At 51.1% G+C, this 17,502-nt stretch overlaps 3 protein-coding genes across 3 annotated transcripts; 1 reads left to right on the forward strand and 2 right to left on the reverse strand.

The window, feature by feature from the left end:
- Positions 1-15: 15 nt before the first annotated feature.
- Positions 16-2,473, reverse strand: KY384_000189 (uncharacterized protein; the record flags this gene model as incomplete). Its single annotated transcript, XM_044808726.1, has 2 exons — positions 16-1,898; positions 2,062-2,473. 2 exons carry the CDS (start codon positions 2,471-2,473, stop codon positions 16-18), a joined length of 2,295 nt encoding a protein of 764 aa, XP_044665479.1.
- A 912-nt stretch (positions 2,474-3,385) lies between these two features.
- KY384_000190 (uncharacterized protein) lies at positions 3,386-9,148 on the reverse strand (the record flags this gene model as incomplete). The annotated part of the gene is made up of 3 exons (XM_044808727.1): positions 3,386-5,434; positions 5,487-7,216; positions 7,237-9,148. 3 exons carry the CDS (start codon positions 9,146-9,148, stop codon positions 3,386-3,388), a joined length of 5,691 nt encoding a protein of 1,896 aa, XP_044665480.1.
- Positions 9,149-11,769: 2,621 nt separating this feature from the next.
- Positions 11,770-13,254, forward strand: KY384_000191 (uncharacterized protein; the record flags this gene model as incomplete). Its single annotated transcript, XM_044808728.1, has 1 exon — positions 11,770-13,254. One exon carries the CDS (start codon positions 11,770-11,772, stop codon positions 13,252-13,254), a length of 1,485 nt encoding a protein of 494 aa, XP_044665481.1.
- Between the last annotated feature and the right edge of the window lie 4,248 nt (positions 13,255-17,502).

The raw sequence follows: 17,502 nt of genomic DNA on the forward strand, positions 1-17,502 counted from the left end.
TTCCCGCTATATCATCTAGACCTCTCCCCCTTTACTAACCGTGCATCTCACGGCCTCCGCCGGCCGTCTGGCACGGCGGCGAGCCGCTATTGGCTCTTCATCCTCCTCCTCCTCCTCCTCCTCCCCTGCTGCGAACGCAGCGGCAGCAGTCCGCTTTCGCTCCGCCCAGGAGCGGCGCAGCGGCCCCTCGTCATCCGATTCGTCGGATGATATCATGATTGCCTTAGGTGCCATTGGCTGCTGCACCGCTATGGTGGCAGCTGGAGAAGGCGCGGAAGGTGCTGGTGGCGCCGGAGCCTGACTCCCAAGAACGGGAGAGGGCTGCTTGGCTGGCGGCAGCATGTTAATTGACGTGGAGGCCGGGCGCTGAGGAACGGCCGGCGGCGGCATTGTGGCTGCCGGAGCGGGAGGCGTCTCGATTACTGGCTGTTGCACTATTGCTGAGGCCGAAACAGGGCGCGGAATACTCGCTGCCGACGATAAGAGGGCTGGTGCAGGAGTGGGAGCCTCTGCGGCAGGCGCTTGTTGACGATTATGGCTAGAGACTCGGCGCTGATGGGGCGCCGGCGTTACCCAATTGGCTGGTTGCTGGACGATTGGTGCCTGCTGGCGGGGTGGAAAGTTTCCTGGCACTATCGGGTACGCTGCGAATCTTGCGGGCATCCCTGGCATTGGGGCAGAGTTGAGGACAATCGGTGTCTGTTGTGGCTGTTGTAAGACAGAGATTGCGTTATTGGCCTGGATCTTGAACCGGTTCAGAGCTTCAATCTCAGCCTTACAATTGTTGATATCTGCAGCTACAACACCTGGATGAAAGCCTAAGGCATGAACCATGTTGGTACAGATCGTCCTCATGAATTCGGCTGAGTCTAACTGCTCAAATCTCTGCTGGTGGTTGAGTACGAATTGCGTGGTGGAATCGAGCTTGTTCGAAGATTCTTTGAGTACTTTATTGAATTCCTGTTGATCTTGTATAAGACGATGAAGAACGACATTGGCATCCATGGGGGGATTCATTTGCCGTGGAGTGGAGGCTGGAGAGGGAGTACTAGATTGTGCTGATGACGGGGAATCCGATGGCGGTTGTGAACGCTGAAATGATGTTTGTGATCCTAGTGCAAGCTGTGGACGAGCTACTTGTGCTGAAGGAGAAATACGTGGTCGTTGGACATGACCTTGGGGTGGAGATGTACCTTGTCTTGACGCCTGTGGTTGGGTTTGAGCGAGATACATGGCCGAAGCGTGCATATGCTGATTGGCAACAGGATTACCGGTTGGAAACGTAAGCTGAACGTAGGCATTCAAGCTCATTATGGATTGGCGCAAGGTGCGAAGTTCTTCTGCTTGCTTGGCAATGATTTTGTCTTGCTCGGCGTCATGTACTGCTAGCTTTTCATACTTCGCTGTCTTGGAGTCTTGCTCTAAATTGTTGATGCGGAATAGAGAGGCATCATTTTCAGCTTTGCCAGCCTGGACACTGGCACTGATCTCATTGAATGATTGACGGAGGCTATGGTCCGCTTGTCCCTGTCTCCACGACTCTTGCTTCAGAGTATCCAGCTCGTTGGTCAACGAATGCCGCAGGTTGCTATGTTCCTGCTTCTGTCTCAATGACTCTTGCTTGAGAGTATCCAGCTCGTTAGTCAACGATTGCCGCAATTCACTGTGCTCCCCTCTCTCTTTGGTGAGATCATCCCTTAAGCTGTCTAGCTGCCTCGACAATAAAAGCCGCTGGCTTCGGTCTTCATTGGTTTGCTTCGTAAGGTCGGCTCTGAGGCTATCTAGTTGTTCAGAGAAAACTGCACTGTTTGCGCTTATTGCATCTTTGACAATGTCGACCTCTTGCCGCACTAAGTTTGCGTCCTTGCATTGGGTGGTCGAATCCATCAACGATGTTTCTGGAGCTTACATGAACATCAGTATCAATATGATGATGGTGAAGTAGAAGTAAGGGATTAGGACATTCACGACGCGCGTGAATAGGCTCGGTGAATGGAGGTGAAAGCAATAACAACATAAACATAAGTACACCGCACAAGCAGAACCTTTATAAATACACACCTCCATTGGTGTCAGGCGACTTGACACTTGTCTGAGCTTTCGGACTCGGTGGCTCCATTTGCGAAGTGGCAGATGGCATATTAAGGTACATGGACTGATGTCGTTGTGGATATGGATGCGGGTCAACTGCAGAATTGGGAGGCGTCGGAAGTTGCGAAGGCCCGTGACGCGGTGGTGACGAGGCTGCTTCTTTGTTTGTTTGCACGGAGATGAGGTCGGAAGCCTCAGACTGTCTTAATCGCGGGTCCCTTCGTGGGTCCCGATAACTGGCAGAGCGATTGATAGTAAAATCGTCGTCTGGCCTTCGCCGCCAGACGTTATTCTTCACTTTCCCAGCATCTCTGGGTCGAGTGTCGTTGAAGCGGCCATTCGACGATTTCCACGGGCTCGTGCGCCCCAACCCTTTCGCCATCTTTAGGACTACTCTATGGCTCTATTCATAACAAACCTCATCAGGTGTCACATTCTCATGCTCAGCGAAGCGCAAGAAGTATACAGAGCAGTATAACGCAACGCTGCAGGTGTGTCTATGTGATTCCAGAAAGTGATTATGAATTTGTGATGAGTCGCAGGCACTATCTGGCCTAGACCGACTAGCCAAGGGCTTGGGAGTGCTTTAGTTGATTAGTTCTCGTTAGACGCCCTTTAGGCCCTGCACGCAGTCGTATCTAGCTAGAAGAAGGTAAGACTTGTATATCAGGTGACCCAATAGAGCTGATCTTGCAGGGATCACTGCAGCAGCAGCCTTTCCGACACTCACGCTGATTGATTCTAATCTCCCGTGCTCACTGCTCAGTGCTCAAAAAGCTTTAGACTTCTCACCGCATGATTGCCCGGACGCGCACACCTTTAACAGGCACGTCAATAAGTTAACTTATGGTTTATAGGATCTTGTATGAAGCCTAGGACCGTTGTCAATAATTAAGGTACGAGGGTACCAGCGAAAACTTTTCTTTGTTTATCTACTTTAACCAAATCCGTCGGTAGCGCATAGAAATACCGCTAAATCAGATGATGAACCAATAGGGTAGCAGCAATGAAGTATAACATATCGCAGCGGCAGATATACTTCCGTATTGCATGTGAGATGGAAAGCTCGTATATTGCACACTACCATGCTCGTCTGTGTTCATTGAGCTGGGCTCGCCTCCATTTAGACCACAAATGATCCGACGCTGCTAGCTACTCCACAATTATATTACATGGTAGAATATGAATGCGTATGCTACAGTGAGAATTTGGTGCGAACCGCGAAGGAATCTGTCAACATTATGATGAGCCTAGACCGCAGGGTGAGGCATCGCAACATGACCGTAATCGATTTTCATCTTTGCTCGTCGCGGGGTCGGTAGTGCTGCTGCGTTGGGGCTCTTCCCCGCCCGTCCATGTCCATCCGCAGCCGTTCCTCGCGTTGGGCGAATACCTCTCTCTGGTTACGCATGAGCTCCTGCTCTTGCTCACGTCGTCGTAATCGTTGGAGCTCGTCAAGCCGGAGCAAATCTGATTGCTCATGAGGATTTGAAAAGTGTCGTGGACGATCGACAATCTGCACTTCTGGCGAGCCTTGGTGCTGAGCTGGGCTGATGTTCGCCCATGGGGACGGACGAAGGCGTTGCTCTGGTGCCGTGTGCTGTGTAGGGGGAGCGCGCACTTCGGGGGGAGGAACCCGATGCGAATGTTGAGTCAATTGGTTAAGGCTCGAATACGAAGAGGTACGGGAATGCGGAGCCGGTGGGGAGATTGGTCCTCGATCTCGCTGTGCCTGTAACGAGATGGGTCTAGACGACGACGACGACGAGGTCATGTACGGCCCTTCAAAGGGTTGGTGTGGGACTGCTGATCTTGCCTGTTGGGAGAGTCTTTCATGCGATGAAAGCTGTGAAGTTCGTCCCATGGCATTGAGGTCTCTTGACTGTAGGAGTGGATCAGATCGATGCTGCTGGTGCATTGATCCCCCAAGAGAGGAGCTTTGAATGTGATGAGCTGCAAGTTGAGACGGGGTCTCTGACCTACCAAATTGCTGGGGTTGAGGACGAGATCCCTCAGGCGCTTGTGGTCGAATTAAATGCCGCTGCGGAGGCTCAAAGGACTCGAGAGACTGACGCTGCTCCTCGCGGCGTAGCTCTTGTTGATAATGAGCATTGAGCAGACTACGATGCGACGTTTGGGAGTGTGGATTTTGAGAGCCTGCTGGTATCTTCTGGCTGAAGCTTGACGGCTCTGGAGTTGAGGTCCCACCATACACATCCGATTGTCGTTTAGGTATCTTAGGTTCCTCGGGCTCGGAATTTAGAACAGAGAAAATACTCGACTTCTTAGGCGGGGCAGCTGGTTGGGGAGGAGGACCAGATTGAGGTGCTGGGACCGAGCTTGGCCGCGTTAAATCAATCCTCGAGATTTGAGGAGGTGGGTAATTTGAAAGCGCAGGCGATTGGGTCATTTTACCCTGCTGAGAATGACTGACGCTTCGACCTATGACTTGATGCATAACGGACGGCCCTCCCGACTGATTTTGACGATGGATGTTCTCTTGAGGTCGCCGTAGAAGCTCTTGCCGTTGCTCGATGATGCGTCGGCTTTGTTCATCTGTCTCGACTCGAGGTGCATTCATCTCGGCCATGATGTTGCGTGGATCCTGTCTGTTTATGGCCGATAGTTGTTGAGCCTGCTGGCGTACTTGATTGTGTGCTATATACTCAGCTGCTCGAGCTTCCTGTTGTTGACGCTGAATGGTCTCTTGCTGTCGACGATGCTCGCGTTCTTTGCGCATTTGATATTCTGCTTGACTTTGCTCCATAATGTGCTGTTGCTTAGCCATTAGATGAAGCCGCTTGTCATGATCTGATTGATCCATTTCTTGCGGCCGATGTTCTTCTGTGACGTGGCGGGGCTGCTGGCTAAGTCTGCTGGCTTCTGGGACCAGTTCAGAGGTGGAAGCTTGAGTCATTGGCGGCCGTTGTTGCAGAGGCTGTTGCATCGGTTGTTGTATATGGATGACGCCGCGGGGGCTTTGAGGGCCTGAAAGAAGTAATTGCGCAGATGAAGCTGCAGCTTTTTGCTCGGCCTGGGAAGAACTTGTGATTCGCGTTGCAGCAGAGGATATGTTGGGAGGAGACATCCGCGTCTTTGCCCGTCGCACAGTCGAGGGATTGTTCTCAACCGGAACCGAATCGATAGGAGCGATGGGTCTATGGCTTTCGCGCGAGGAATTTGAGTCGTATCGCCTCTTTGTGTTTGCTGGAGTCGGGGTAGGTACCATGCCCAAATCTTCACCTTTATTCCTTTTTTCGTCTGCGGTCCTAGCATCTTCCTGTAGCTTCCTACCATTTTCGCCCTGTTTCGCATCAGTCTCCCTTTGGTAGTGATTTTTTATCTAATAGACATGTTAGTCATTCTGAAACCCCTTTTGCATGAACAACACGAACCATCTGCTGCGTTTTAGTCTTCATCATCTCAGCAATCTTTTGAAAATCGGTTCCAAAATACTTGACATAGTTCCGGAAATCAGTCTTTTCAGGTACTGACCAGTAACTGTTCGTTCCAGAAGGCTGCTGGGACTTCGCCTGTTGCTGCGACGGCGGTTGTGATTGCGATTGATTTGGTTGTGGTGGTTGCACTTGCATTTGTTCTTGTTTACGACCTACGGCTAGCTCATGGACTGGCGTAGACTCCGTGGTAAAAGGCTGCTGACCTGCCATCCATTGTTCAGTATAAGAAGGCCCGGAATATGGCACACTAGGTACGCTAGTAGGCAAAGTCGCTAGAAGCTGGGCCGCTTCTTGCTCATCAGCTCGGTAAGCTTCAGAAGCCGGCTCATTAGTCAGAAGCCTGCCAGCCTGTGAAGTATCTTTGAGGGGAGAAGGCGTTTGTGATGAAGGAGGAGGACCTGCCGCGAGAAGTTGCTGCGCTTTTGGTTTGCGCCCAGGTTTCTGACCAGTGCCGGTCTTACCACGTCGAGCCACCGGTCTCTCTGTGCTCTGTGATCCTGGGATGCCATCTTTTCCTACTGTCAGTCGTCTGGCTGGGAGGACCGTCGCTGGCACCACAGCCTCTCCTTCCGCAGACTCCCCAAAGGTAGGAGCAGCAGCACGACGTGGTCTCCCACTTTCTGTTAAGGCGGCATTCTGGGCTTCGATATCCACTGCACCGTCGAATGTCGCCAAAAGCCCTCCACGAGGACGAGTTCGCTCTGCCCTTTCATTCGCTTCCCGGAACTTCTTACCGCGTTGCGTCTTGAGGAATTTCTGTTCCTGTATTTTGTAATATTTTCCTTTTTTGGTTGCATAGTAGTGTCGAACACAGTCCTTGTAGGTTCTACCGTCCAATTTTTCGGCGATGTCTCCGAACCGTTTGGGGTTTGTGACATAATGATAAATGAATTCGTTATGCTCCTTCTTGGAGAAAGTATCCTTCACTGGCAGATACTCAAGTTCATTAAGAACGTCTTGTGGTTCGATCAGCTCGTTGAAATCAAGGAAGCAGGCTTGTTCCATCTCTGATGGGTCCAGCATTGCCGGAACCGTCGCTTCTCGGTCTGGATTGTAGGTGTCTGCAGGGACATAAACCTGGGCATCACGTTCTTCGCGTTCCCGCCGTGCTTGCTCTTCTTTGGCAGCCGTTTCGACAGACTCTTTGAAGATGGCTTCCATGCTATAATCGCTAACAAGTCGACGTGACCGAACAGTCTGAGGCGCAGGACTTTCAAAGGCTAACTCTGGAGGCGTCGAGACTTCATGAACGTGCTCTTCTTTGATAGTTGCGTCTATAAGATCTATTTCTTGTCGCCAAGCCTTGAAAGCTTCTGCGAAACGGTTGCGAGCGTCTTCGTCTGCAGATAATTTGTTATCACGCTCCTCCCGTAGGCTAAGGTGCACTAGGTCTCTGATAGTATCCTCTTCGTCAGGCGTTTGCAAGCACTCAGCCTCAGAAATCGGAGTGGAGGGGGAATCGCGTAGGAAGGGTAAGTATTCTAACGGAGGTGTAGGCGGGACGGAGCAGGGTTCGAGAGCAATACTGCCCGGCTCGCTCTTCACGTCCGAGTCATCCTCCTCATCGTGCTTTGTGCGTGGCTGACTCTCAAGTCTATTTGGCTGTTTCCTGATGCTAGGCGCCGGAACCCCTCCCGTTTTGATATCATTAAGCGCAGATGCAAGAGCTTCCAATTCCAGGAATAACCGCTGGATCTCAGGGTCACTCCGAGGCGAGGGGGTCTTTGTGCTTCCAGACGCCGCAAGTCCCTTTCGTGATTTCTTTGAGCTTTTTGAAAGTCCGCATCATCCAAATCCATGTCAACATCGGCGTCGCTGAAAGCTTCATTTTCAGAGACGTGGGTTGACTCCTCAGGAGGCACTTTGACTGGCGACGGAGAGTCAGCTTTACTGATTATGTCTTCTTCCTTCTGCTCTGCTCCTCCCCTCAAGCTGGGTTTCGCATCGTCTCCATTAAAGGGCGCGCTTTGCTGACGCCACTGCTCAACTGCAGATTGCGTAGAGTATGTCGAGGATCGCTGCTTTTCCTCTTCGATTTCTATGTCTCGTCTTGTGGGTACCTTATTCATAATTGAAGGCCCCTTTGGCGCAACGTGTTGCAGCGCCGGGTTCCTCCACGACCATGCAGTCGTCTGCGCCCGTCCTCGACCCAACATTGTTGGCCCACGGGTCGTCATTGAGCCTCGCATGGAAGGCTGCATCGGATTGCGTATCGATGGAGGAGCCCCACGTCCTGCGCGTGGGCCTGTGGGAATTCTCATTGGTGATGTTTGCATGTTTGGCTCGTTGATCGACGGTCTTGAATTGTATTGTGGGGCTAAGTTGCCATTCCGTCCCTCCTCATCAAGAGCTTTTCTTACGGACGGTTGCTCTTGATGGGCGCTACGGGGAGCTGGTAGAGGACCAGATTGTGGAAAGCGTTGACTCCAGTTTGGCTGTGGAATCGATTCAGGAGGCGCATCATTAGAACGAGTGCTCGTAGGTCCAATATTCGATGACGCAGGGCGAGCTGCATCATCTTGGCCTAGCCTTTGCTGTAATTTAGGTGCAGTCGGCGCTTTCAAGGTGCTCGTAGATGGGGGTGAGCGTGGCTCTTTGGAAGGCTCAAGTAACGCCCGGCGCGATGGGTGTATGTTGACTTCGCCTTCTTCACGAGGTGGTTTGGAAGATTTATCGGATGTTAAAATCGTCGGTGGAAGGACAGTACCGAATGCAGGGACGGAAGGAGGAGGGACAGGGGAGTTTTCCCGCGAATTACGCAAGACGTTGTCATTTCCACGTTGTGATATGTCAGCACGCTCAATCTCCTTTGCGAGCAACGATTTTTCAGCACGCTCATCCAGAGTGGGCCTTTTCTCCCGATTAGAAGCAGCTAATGCTCCTCTCATGCCCGGAGGGCCAGGACCAAAATCCTGAGCACTTGGCTGTGCAGGAGTTGAAGATGTCGACCGAGATCCAATATACGAGTTTCTCGAGTCTGGACGGAATGGTTCTCTCTCTCTTTCTCTATCAAGACGGGTATCCTCGTCCCGTCTGCTTTGAGCAAAGATGTAATCGCGCGGCGGCAGGTCCCTTGCCCGATCTCTCGAGTGGCTTCTCTGGTCATACAGTCGATCGTCTTGGTGGTAGCTCTTAGCTCTGTTGTAGTCCCAATCGCCGCGGCCTCGCCCACGAAAGCCACCTCTCCCCCGAAGTGGGAATGCGTCGGCAGCAGATGAGTCCATCCCTCCTCCTCTTGGGTTTGCATGCGGATCTCTTGATTCCCTGTAGGGCGATCTTGACCGAGGTCGAGGCGGTGGAGATGCCCTTCGATCCCGCGCATCAAATCGGTCCCTAGGTTCCCAATCTCGGCTCTGGCCTCTGCCTCTTCCTCGAGGAAAAGATTCCTCGCGGAAGGCTCTCGCCCTTGGCGCGAAGCCACCCCTTCCCGTTTGAGCCCTTGGACCACGTGGTGGCTCTTTCGGACCTTCCCCTCTTGCAGCGTACCCATCATTCCTCTCGTGTCCTGGGTCTCCAGACGCGTGTCGGTCAAATCTCGGAGGAGAGCGATCTCGCGGATAGCGACTTCCGCCAGGCCCTGAGGGAAAGCGAGATGCCATTGGATTGCCTTAAGCCCGTGCGCATGCTATATCTGACAGGGTAGATACGCGCGCTCATGTCAAGATTGCTTGTTCTATTTGCAGAACATTCCCTATCTGCGTTGAATTGGGATCAGGTGAGGTTGCATTGTCGCCCTCAGCGTTCCCCCTAATTATACAATCTGTAGGAGCAATGAAGGAACTACCACTCAGATAAGTATTCGTAGAGATTTTGAGAGCCCAATGCTGGGTGAGGATTGAACGAATTGCGACTAAACGGTTGCAGATAACTTCGATGAGGTGAAGACCGCAGATTGAAGGTTGATGCCAAGACTCACAGTCTGACGCTGGGACGGAAGGCGCAATGGAACCTCCCGGTAGTAGTAAAATACGCTTGTACTGTTGTTCAAGGGTAGTCCTCTTCCCAAAATGCACGTCCTATCAGAAATAGTGGTCAAGGCACTTAATATAGGATCTCTCAATCTCACTCTTCCAATTCTACCTATTCTTGAGCAGTGCATTGTTTTACGAGCATGCGAGAGAAGCTGCGGCACGATCTGTCGGAATGGATGGACAACGATTTACATTTCTGTCATTTGAGCTGTGGCAGCCGCAATAGGCGTTCTCTTCAGCAACGATGAAGGATGCCCCGGGTTTTCTATTATTTACAAAGCCTGGAGCCGGACTGGTAAACGCTTGGGAAGCTCTCCTACCCCTTCAAGATATTCCAGATTTCTTCGTCGGGTCTTTCGAATGGTCCAGAGCGCTCTGGCCCGGCGGATGCGGCTGAGACACTGGAATCTGGAGATGCTTCATCTTCGCCTGCTCCTTTTTGCCATAAGTTGTGCCCCCGACCCAGCCCCCCTAAGAAAAATGTGGATGGCTGTTCCTTCTCTTTGGGATTTCGGCTCCTGTTTGTCGCAATATAACCAAATTGCATTGTCCGAAGCCGACTGCGAGCTGGCAATTCTTTGGGATGGTCAAGCGTTCGTTGTCGCGAATAATGCCCTTATTGAGGGTCGAATCCACTGTGGTGAGAAGTCCCATGGAAGAGGCAACGCAATGCTTTGAGACGCAGACCCGCGAATTGACGTTGACGACATCTGGATAGACCGAGCTTCGTGTCCCCAGCATCACAAGTCTCCCTGGATGATGGTCCTGCCTCATGGGAGTAATTCTCAGAGGCATTGGGCAGGCACTTTGAGCAGAAGCTAAACGTGCCTCATCGGCGATGCATTCGCTTGAGGAAGAAACCGCATGTTTGATGAACCAACCGGAGTGGCTTTAGTTGTGGTCCAGAAAACCAGGGGGAGTTGTCAGACGCTCGACCTGCCCGCTCCTTCAGCAATGATCAGGAATCGAAAAGGCGTTCATACGAATGTTTCCATAGCCGCCACTGCCATACGAGACCTTTCGCTCTAAGTCATCTACGTCTGAGACGACTCCTAAAGGACTCTTTGCCTTCAGCCGCCTGTGACGTGAACTGAGTAAAGGACGAAGACTCTCGTGGCCACTATCTGGTGACTTTGTCCTCGACTTGTGCAATGGAACTGGCATGTTATTTGGCGTCAACCATTCTTCTCTGATGATCCACAATTGACAGAAAACGGCTCAGCCCTTGGCATCAGATATAAGCATTTGCGAAGCATTTTTGGTGGACGTTAGCCTGGAGCTTTCAATGGCAATTTCTCTAGGGGAGAACAGCTCGATAAGCATCCACAAAGAATTGGCGCATCGAATTGCGTGAACACGAAAGCTCCAACGGCTGAGATATGCACATCATTCTCGAGGCCTGAAGTACACCATGCTATTCGTCAAAAGGACTCCTTATCGTGAGTCCGATCGCGAGGCCCGCCCTAATTTCGAGCTGGGGCCAAGTCACTAACTTGTTCAAGCTTTTGGTGGGGGACCGAGCCGCTTCTTGCATGATAGCTCGGCCAAGGAATTTGATTCGATGCTCAACCCAGCATATTGTTGCATGGCCCTCACCTCCTAATCTTGGAATAATGGGAAGCCCAAGAGCTGGGTAAATGACCCGAGTTGCGGACGAGACGGTCAGAAAAGCTCCGAGATCCTTCTCTTGAGCAGACCATGGGGTGTTCAGCCCCTTAGACAATCTCCATCCCTGCGCAGAAAGCTCAGAGTCTCGCTTCGCCCACCCAAAAGCTGTCAGACCTACAGAATCATGCAGGTCTGCGGCCACGACATCCCCAGATTCACACTTAGATCCCGGGTCCACCTAGTAAAGGATCAAGTAGACCGCCCTCGTCTACTCTCGCCTCTGATTCGTTCGCAGGTCCTCAGCCCACACTCGGCCATGGCTTCGTCTATGAGATCCCGCTCTACCGTATGGACTATTCAAGGCGTCGTAATCAGCAATTCGATAAGGTCTCTGCATGCCATTCGCCGTATCCGCTCCCTTGGTAATTCATCATATTCATGTATCTAACCCATGCTGGACGGGTATCATGTCGGTCTAGCCTTGCCCTGTAGCTATATACGCCTCGTTACCTCGTGAGCCGTCTCGACGCGTCGGTCATCTGTTTGTTTTCCCCCCAGGCTTCAAATCTGCGCTCTCCAAACCTAACATCGATCATCCTCGTGAAACCACCGACTGAGGAACATCCTTCATCTACCGCAAAATGTCGGACAACCCAGAAACATCGGCAGCGCCGGACTGGCTCGACAAGGGTGATCATGCCTGGCAGATGACCGCTGCCACCCTGGTCGGTCTACAGTCCCTACCTGGACTGATGATTCTCTACGCGGGCATCGTCAAGTCAAAGTGGGCCGTCAACAGCGCCTTCATGGCATTCTATGCCTTCGCCGCTGTTCTGATTTGCTGGGTCCTCTGGGCATACAAAGTCGCGTTCGGAAAGCACATGCTTCCATTCGCAGGCATCCCTGGTCCTGCACTCTCAATGGAATATCAGCTTACTCAGGCCTATCTGCCGACCAGCGACATTTCGACCTTCTTCCCCATGAGCACGATGGTGTACTTCCAATTTGTCTTTGCGGCGATTACACTAGTCATCACTGCTGGCGCATTCCTGGGGAGGATGAATTTCCTGGCTTGGATCATTTACGTGCCGCTCTGGCTCACCTTCTCCTACGCCGTCGTTGCTTACTCCATCTGGGGCGGTGGCTTCCTCGCTGTACTTGGCGTCATCGATTATTCCGGTGGGTATGTCATTCACTTATCTTCCGGCACCGCAGGCTTCATAGGCGCGTGGTGGATCGGCCCACGACTTCCCAAAGACAGAGAAGACAATCGACCAAACAACATCCTCGCTGTATTGATCGGTGCTGGTATCCTCTGGCTCGGATGGAACGGCTTCAATGGTGGAGATCCTTACGCCGCAAGCCCAGATGCCGGAGTCGCCGTTCTGAACACCAACATTTGCGCCGCTACAAGTATGCTTACCTGGACTCTTTGCGACTATATCTACTACGGCAAACCCTCAATCATTGGCGCAGTCAACGGTATGATCACGGGTCTTGTCGCTATCACACCCGCTGCAGGTGTGGTCGCTGGATGGTCTGCCATCTTATTGGGTCTCGGCAGCGGTAGCGTTCCTTGGCTCAGCATGAACATCTTCGGCAAGAAAGTCAAAGGAATGCGCGATATCGACGATGTGCTTGGCGTCTTCCACACCCATCTTGTAGCCGGTGTTGTCGGCGGTTGCGGGACCGGTATCTTCGCCGACGTCACCGGCTCCGCCGCATTCGGCCTGAAGAATCCCGGTGGTGCAATCACTGGGAATGGCGTTCAAGTCGGATATCAGATTGCTGGTGCATGCTTTGTTTTCGGATGGAATGTTGTCTGGACGAGCTTGATCATGTGCTTTATCAAGTATGTGCTGAGGATACCATTGAGGTACGACGATGAGACGCTTGAGATAGGAGACTTTTCTATGCACGGGGAGGAAGCGTACGTGTTCGGGGAAGGCAGCGCAGGTTATGTGCACCATCATTTGAGAGGGGTGGAGAGGGAAGGCGTAATTCTTGGACAGGACACTGGAGGAATTGTCATAGCTAAGACGCCGGGGGTTGAAGGTATTGAGAAGGACAGTGGCAGTGGCAGTGGGAGTAATGGGAAAGATACTGTTGAGATCAAGAAAGACTGATGCGTCAGCTTCGATGAGGGTGGGTTCTACTTGTATTGATCCACGTACTGTGATACCTATCTAGTTGAATTAACATAGTGTCTCTGAATTCGTAGCCTGATCGAGAGTGCAATTCTTGCCAAAAACTCGCTTTCCCAATGACTGCTTCGTCACTGCCTGAACGAAACTTTCCAAAGCACCATATGGGTCTATCATAGGTATTCCACTGCAAGCTAATTGTACTTTCTCAGCCAGAATACGTCCGGCGAAAATGGCAAGAGCGACCAAATTAGATCTACCCCTATTCAGCGCATAAGGTGTAATTTGGGGGCCGTGCTCCGTACTAAAGCAACAGGACCCTGCAGGTTTTCTCTCTTCCTCCTTTATCTTCGTACAGGGAGACCTGCTCGCTCTTTCCATCCCACGTGAAGTGGAGCCTTTCTCGCTTGCAGCCAGGGTCGATAGAAAGGAATAGTACCCCCAGCGCACTCAATGCATTATCTTCAACCGTCTGTTGGTATATAGGTAGCCGAGTGGGCAGCAAAGTGGCATTGGACACTAGATGTGCTGTAGCCAACTATATCCAGCTCCGACTGCGCCATGAAAGTCCTTGCTGAGTTGATAGGTGGATATGCGCACAGGCTTCGACTTCTCAAAGATCATCAGCCCGTCACAGGCGTCTGCTGTGGCTTAGCTTGGTTAGCCCCCTGGGGCGCTCATGATAAACCTGGTAAGGACCTTGACTGCATCGATATGGGCGATGAATAGCTCTTGGTCCTATGAAGAACAGGAATAGCCTTTGTGGCTGCGGCAAAGACTGATGTACCCACTCGTGTGAAGCTCAAGCGCTTTGGCAATGACTGAGAGCAAGGTACGGTAGGCAAATGATCTGGATTGAACGGGTCTGGTTCATCGGCCTCGTTGGCATATAATTGCTCTTCAAAATTCATATATCAGGAGCGACAGCCCACGGTAAGTTCTGAAGGTAAGATATAATCAAGTGTATAATATCATTCAAATAATCAGTGTATTTTTCTTATAAGGAAGAACCAATTGCAGTCTTCAGTAACAGATGTAAGTCCTCTGGCAAACAGAAGATACAATGCGGAAGTAAGTACAGGTACAATGGCTCTTCAATGACAGGCTCCAGTTGACGAAGTGAACGCTGCTTAACGCGTTTTTGGCGGCCGCAAATTCATCGATGAATGCCATAGGCGAACCATATGATAAAACAGATCTTGTCGTCACTTTCTTGATGTTCTGTCAGGACCAGTGTCAGGACCAGTGGTCAGAATGGTAGAATGTAGCTTCCAAACTTCTCAAGCACTTGCTGTCATGGGTCAGAAATCAATATCTCTTGCTCAGGTGCTGCTACTCAAAATCTTTGGGTGACCTGAGGTATGAGGGTAGGATATTCTCGTTTGCTCTTTTTCTCTCCTTCTGAACGTTCTGCGAGGTACTAGATAGCTACGTGAAGTGGACTGAGGAAAGCACCGAGTGCCAGCTATGTCATTTGGTGAACGTTTCGATCATGAGGTAGGTTTTTCGCATTCTTCATACTTGTCCTGGAAGTTGTCGCTCGATTACTTCGGCATGGGTCTTTTGAAATAGCTTGATCAAGCATGCAGCGGAGGCCTGACGAAGCTTGAAAACTGACGACCAGGTCTAAGTCTAACCATATTAGCGATGAAGCTGAAGGTAGGTTCTTGGCACACCGCCCTGTTGTGTGAACAATGCCCATGTGAGACGGTGGAGGAGCCTGTTGCTACAACGTCGATGGAGCCCCAGGAAGGTTTTTGGATAATCTTTGTGCTGTTAAAGGACAGGCAGGCTATTCTAGCCGTTCAACGCGTCAATTGCACCTTAGGATTCAATGTGGTACGTGCCTCAACATCTTCTTTGTAGTCCACAGCCACCTGCCCTGCTCTCGCGCTGTTTGCTGTAAATACAACCCGCCGACCTGCATTGGCTGCATTCGAAGATAGCTCTCAAGCCGAAGATTGCCCTGAGTCGCTTTGCAGACGCAATACAATGTCTGGATGATCTTCAAGCATGCCGCGAGCTTCAGTGGCCTTGAAGGCGAATGTCTTGGCATAGGGGATGGCTGCTAGTGAAGTGTTTTGGCTTCCTTACCTTCAGTATCCTGCTCAAATAGCGATACATATCTCAGGTACCATACAACTTCTGCAAGAACCTCGAACTGATCCCACTATTCACTCTGAACATGTTCTCAAAGCTTCGTAAGTGGCTCAAAGCCACCGGAAGCATTATCGCCAAAATAGAGGAGGGCAAGGTGGAAACGGTCGAAATTCAACCAAAGCCCAAAGCGCCTAAGTCTTCAAGTGCAGCAGTCGAAGAAGACGAAGTACCGTTACTAAACAAGGACGACGAATAGCTAAGTCTAGTAAGAGAAGGCTCAATTTGAAATGCACAGAAACTGACCAGCGGTCCCTTAAGTCACCGCACATATTACTGTACCCACATCAGCGACAGGACGACCTGCTACTAGTCGCTCTTACTGAGCGTAATCCTTTACGAATGGTGAGTATCCTGGTACTTCTAGAGTATGCCTCCTGCTACGGCCTATTTCATCTGATCTAGCAAACCTCGCCTATCCGCGTTGTCCATCATCGACTGACGTTTTGAACAGATCATCTACTGATGCATACGTACTAAGAGTGAATGGAGCGGCCAATCTGGTCATGAGTGCGTAGGCAGTATACGATTTCAGACTAGAATGTCATAATTCAAGATTTCGAAAGCCAATCCGTCGTGGCTCAAACGACGCGAAACCGATATTCTGCCTAGACCAACTTTGGTTGACCCTGCCAGCCATCATTGCTTCACTTTTATTGATCAATGCTTTCACTAAACACTAATTGCCAGCGGTAGCTTCAATTACATCGGGAACAGATCCTGACGGCTTTGCAGCTTTGATGGCTATAATAACGGCGACAAATCACAACGAGGCTAGCCGATTGGCTCGCAATCGAGATAGACAACGAACAGGAGGGTAGAACGTCTCGTTCTAGCTGGCAGAGAAGTATTTATGACAGGCAAGCCTCAAGCAGAAGAGTAAGTGGAGGACGATGCATAATCAAAATCAAGCGTTGTTTACCTATCATTGGCTGATATCACGACATAATGTAGGCAGGCTCCTCTCATATACGCTTGGCGTCTCAAAGCAGCATTACCATTCGAGGGCTGTCTCTGCCCTAAAGACTCCGCCATCGTCGTCCAGCATGTGATCCGGATGCTGAGTTGCTGCTAGCGGGGACTCGAAGATCTATATCTGACTAGGATAAGAAACGTAAACCGTGCTTTTACCTCACTTACTGGAAACATTGTTACTGACTAGACTTTGGCAATACTTGCAGTTCAGGCCTCATCTTCTTCCAAGTACAACAATTTACCCAGTCAGCAATTTTTTTTCATACGACTGGAATTCTATCAGAATGTGGTCTATACCAATACCTCGAGTCAGAGCTTCATCTCACCATTGCTATATCTGTTCACTGAGAATTTCTCTTACTACAATGCTAGGCATTGTCATTCTCACCATCACCGCATCTGGCTGCTATGGATTACTGTGTCCTTTCTGCAACGCATTGTTCATCCCCACGGGATTCTTATCCTGACAAATGGACAGGACCAGCATCGGACTATTTGCTACCAATGGAAGCCCAAACCACGATCGAACGAGTAGCCTCGTCGTCCCCACTACCGATATCACAAAACGCCATGTCCAAATTCGCCACCCTACCATCAACGAGTCGCCCTACTATTCCTTCACCATCCTCATCATATCCTCATCGATTGTGAAATGGAAGGAGATCGTCATTAGCAGCGTTTACAAGGCTATCGGCTCGGGCTCGGTGCGTCTAAATGACATGGTTGCCGCTTTACGTTGCCCCCAAAAACGACACTCGGCGCTGCCATCTGATAGGGGCCTCAGACGTCACTTCCTCCCCACGCCACCCAACCACGAGGCTGCACAACTTCAAATTTGAGCTCCGAGATGCTTAGGTTAGGGGCTCGGATCGCGCGCTTCTACTGTACAATTTGGTGGGCTGGGGGTGGAGCACGAAGATGTGGGAGGCGTCACACGAGCGCCGATGGCCACCCGACACTGCTATATAGGCAACACCACATGACAGCGGCAGCAAGGGACGTAGGCGCCAGCCGAGCCGTATCTTTGTTTAACGACGCTCTTTTACTTGCCTCAAGACTGTACAGGGGCTTGGGGACACCTGGACGAGATCCGCCGCT

The sequence above is a fragment of the Bacidia gigantensis genome, assembly GCF_019456465.1.
Source record: "Bacidia gigantensis strain McMullin 20006 chromosome Unknown contig_49, whole genome shotgun sequence".
Classification (NCBI taxonomy): Eukaryota; Fungi; Ascomycota; class Lecanoromycetes; order Lecanorales; family Ramalinaceae; genus Bacidia; species Bacidia gigantensis.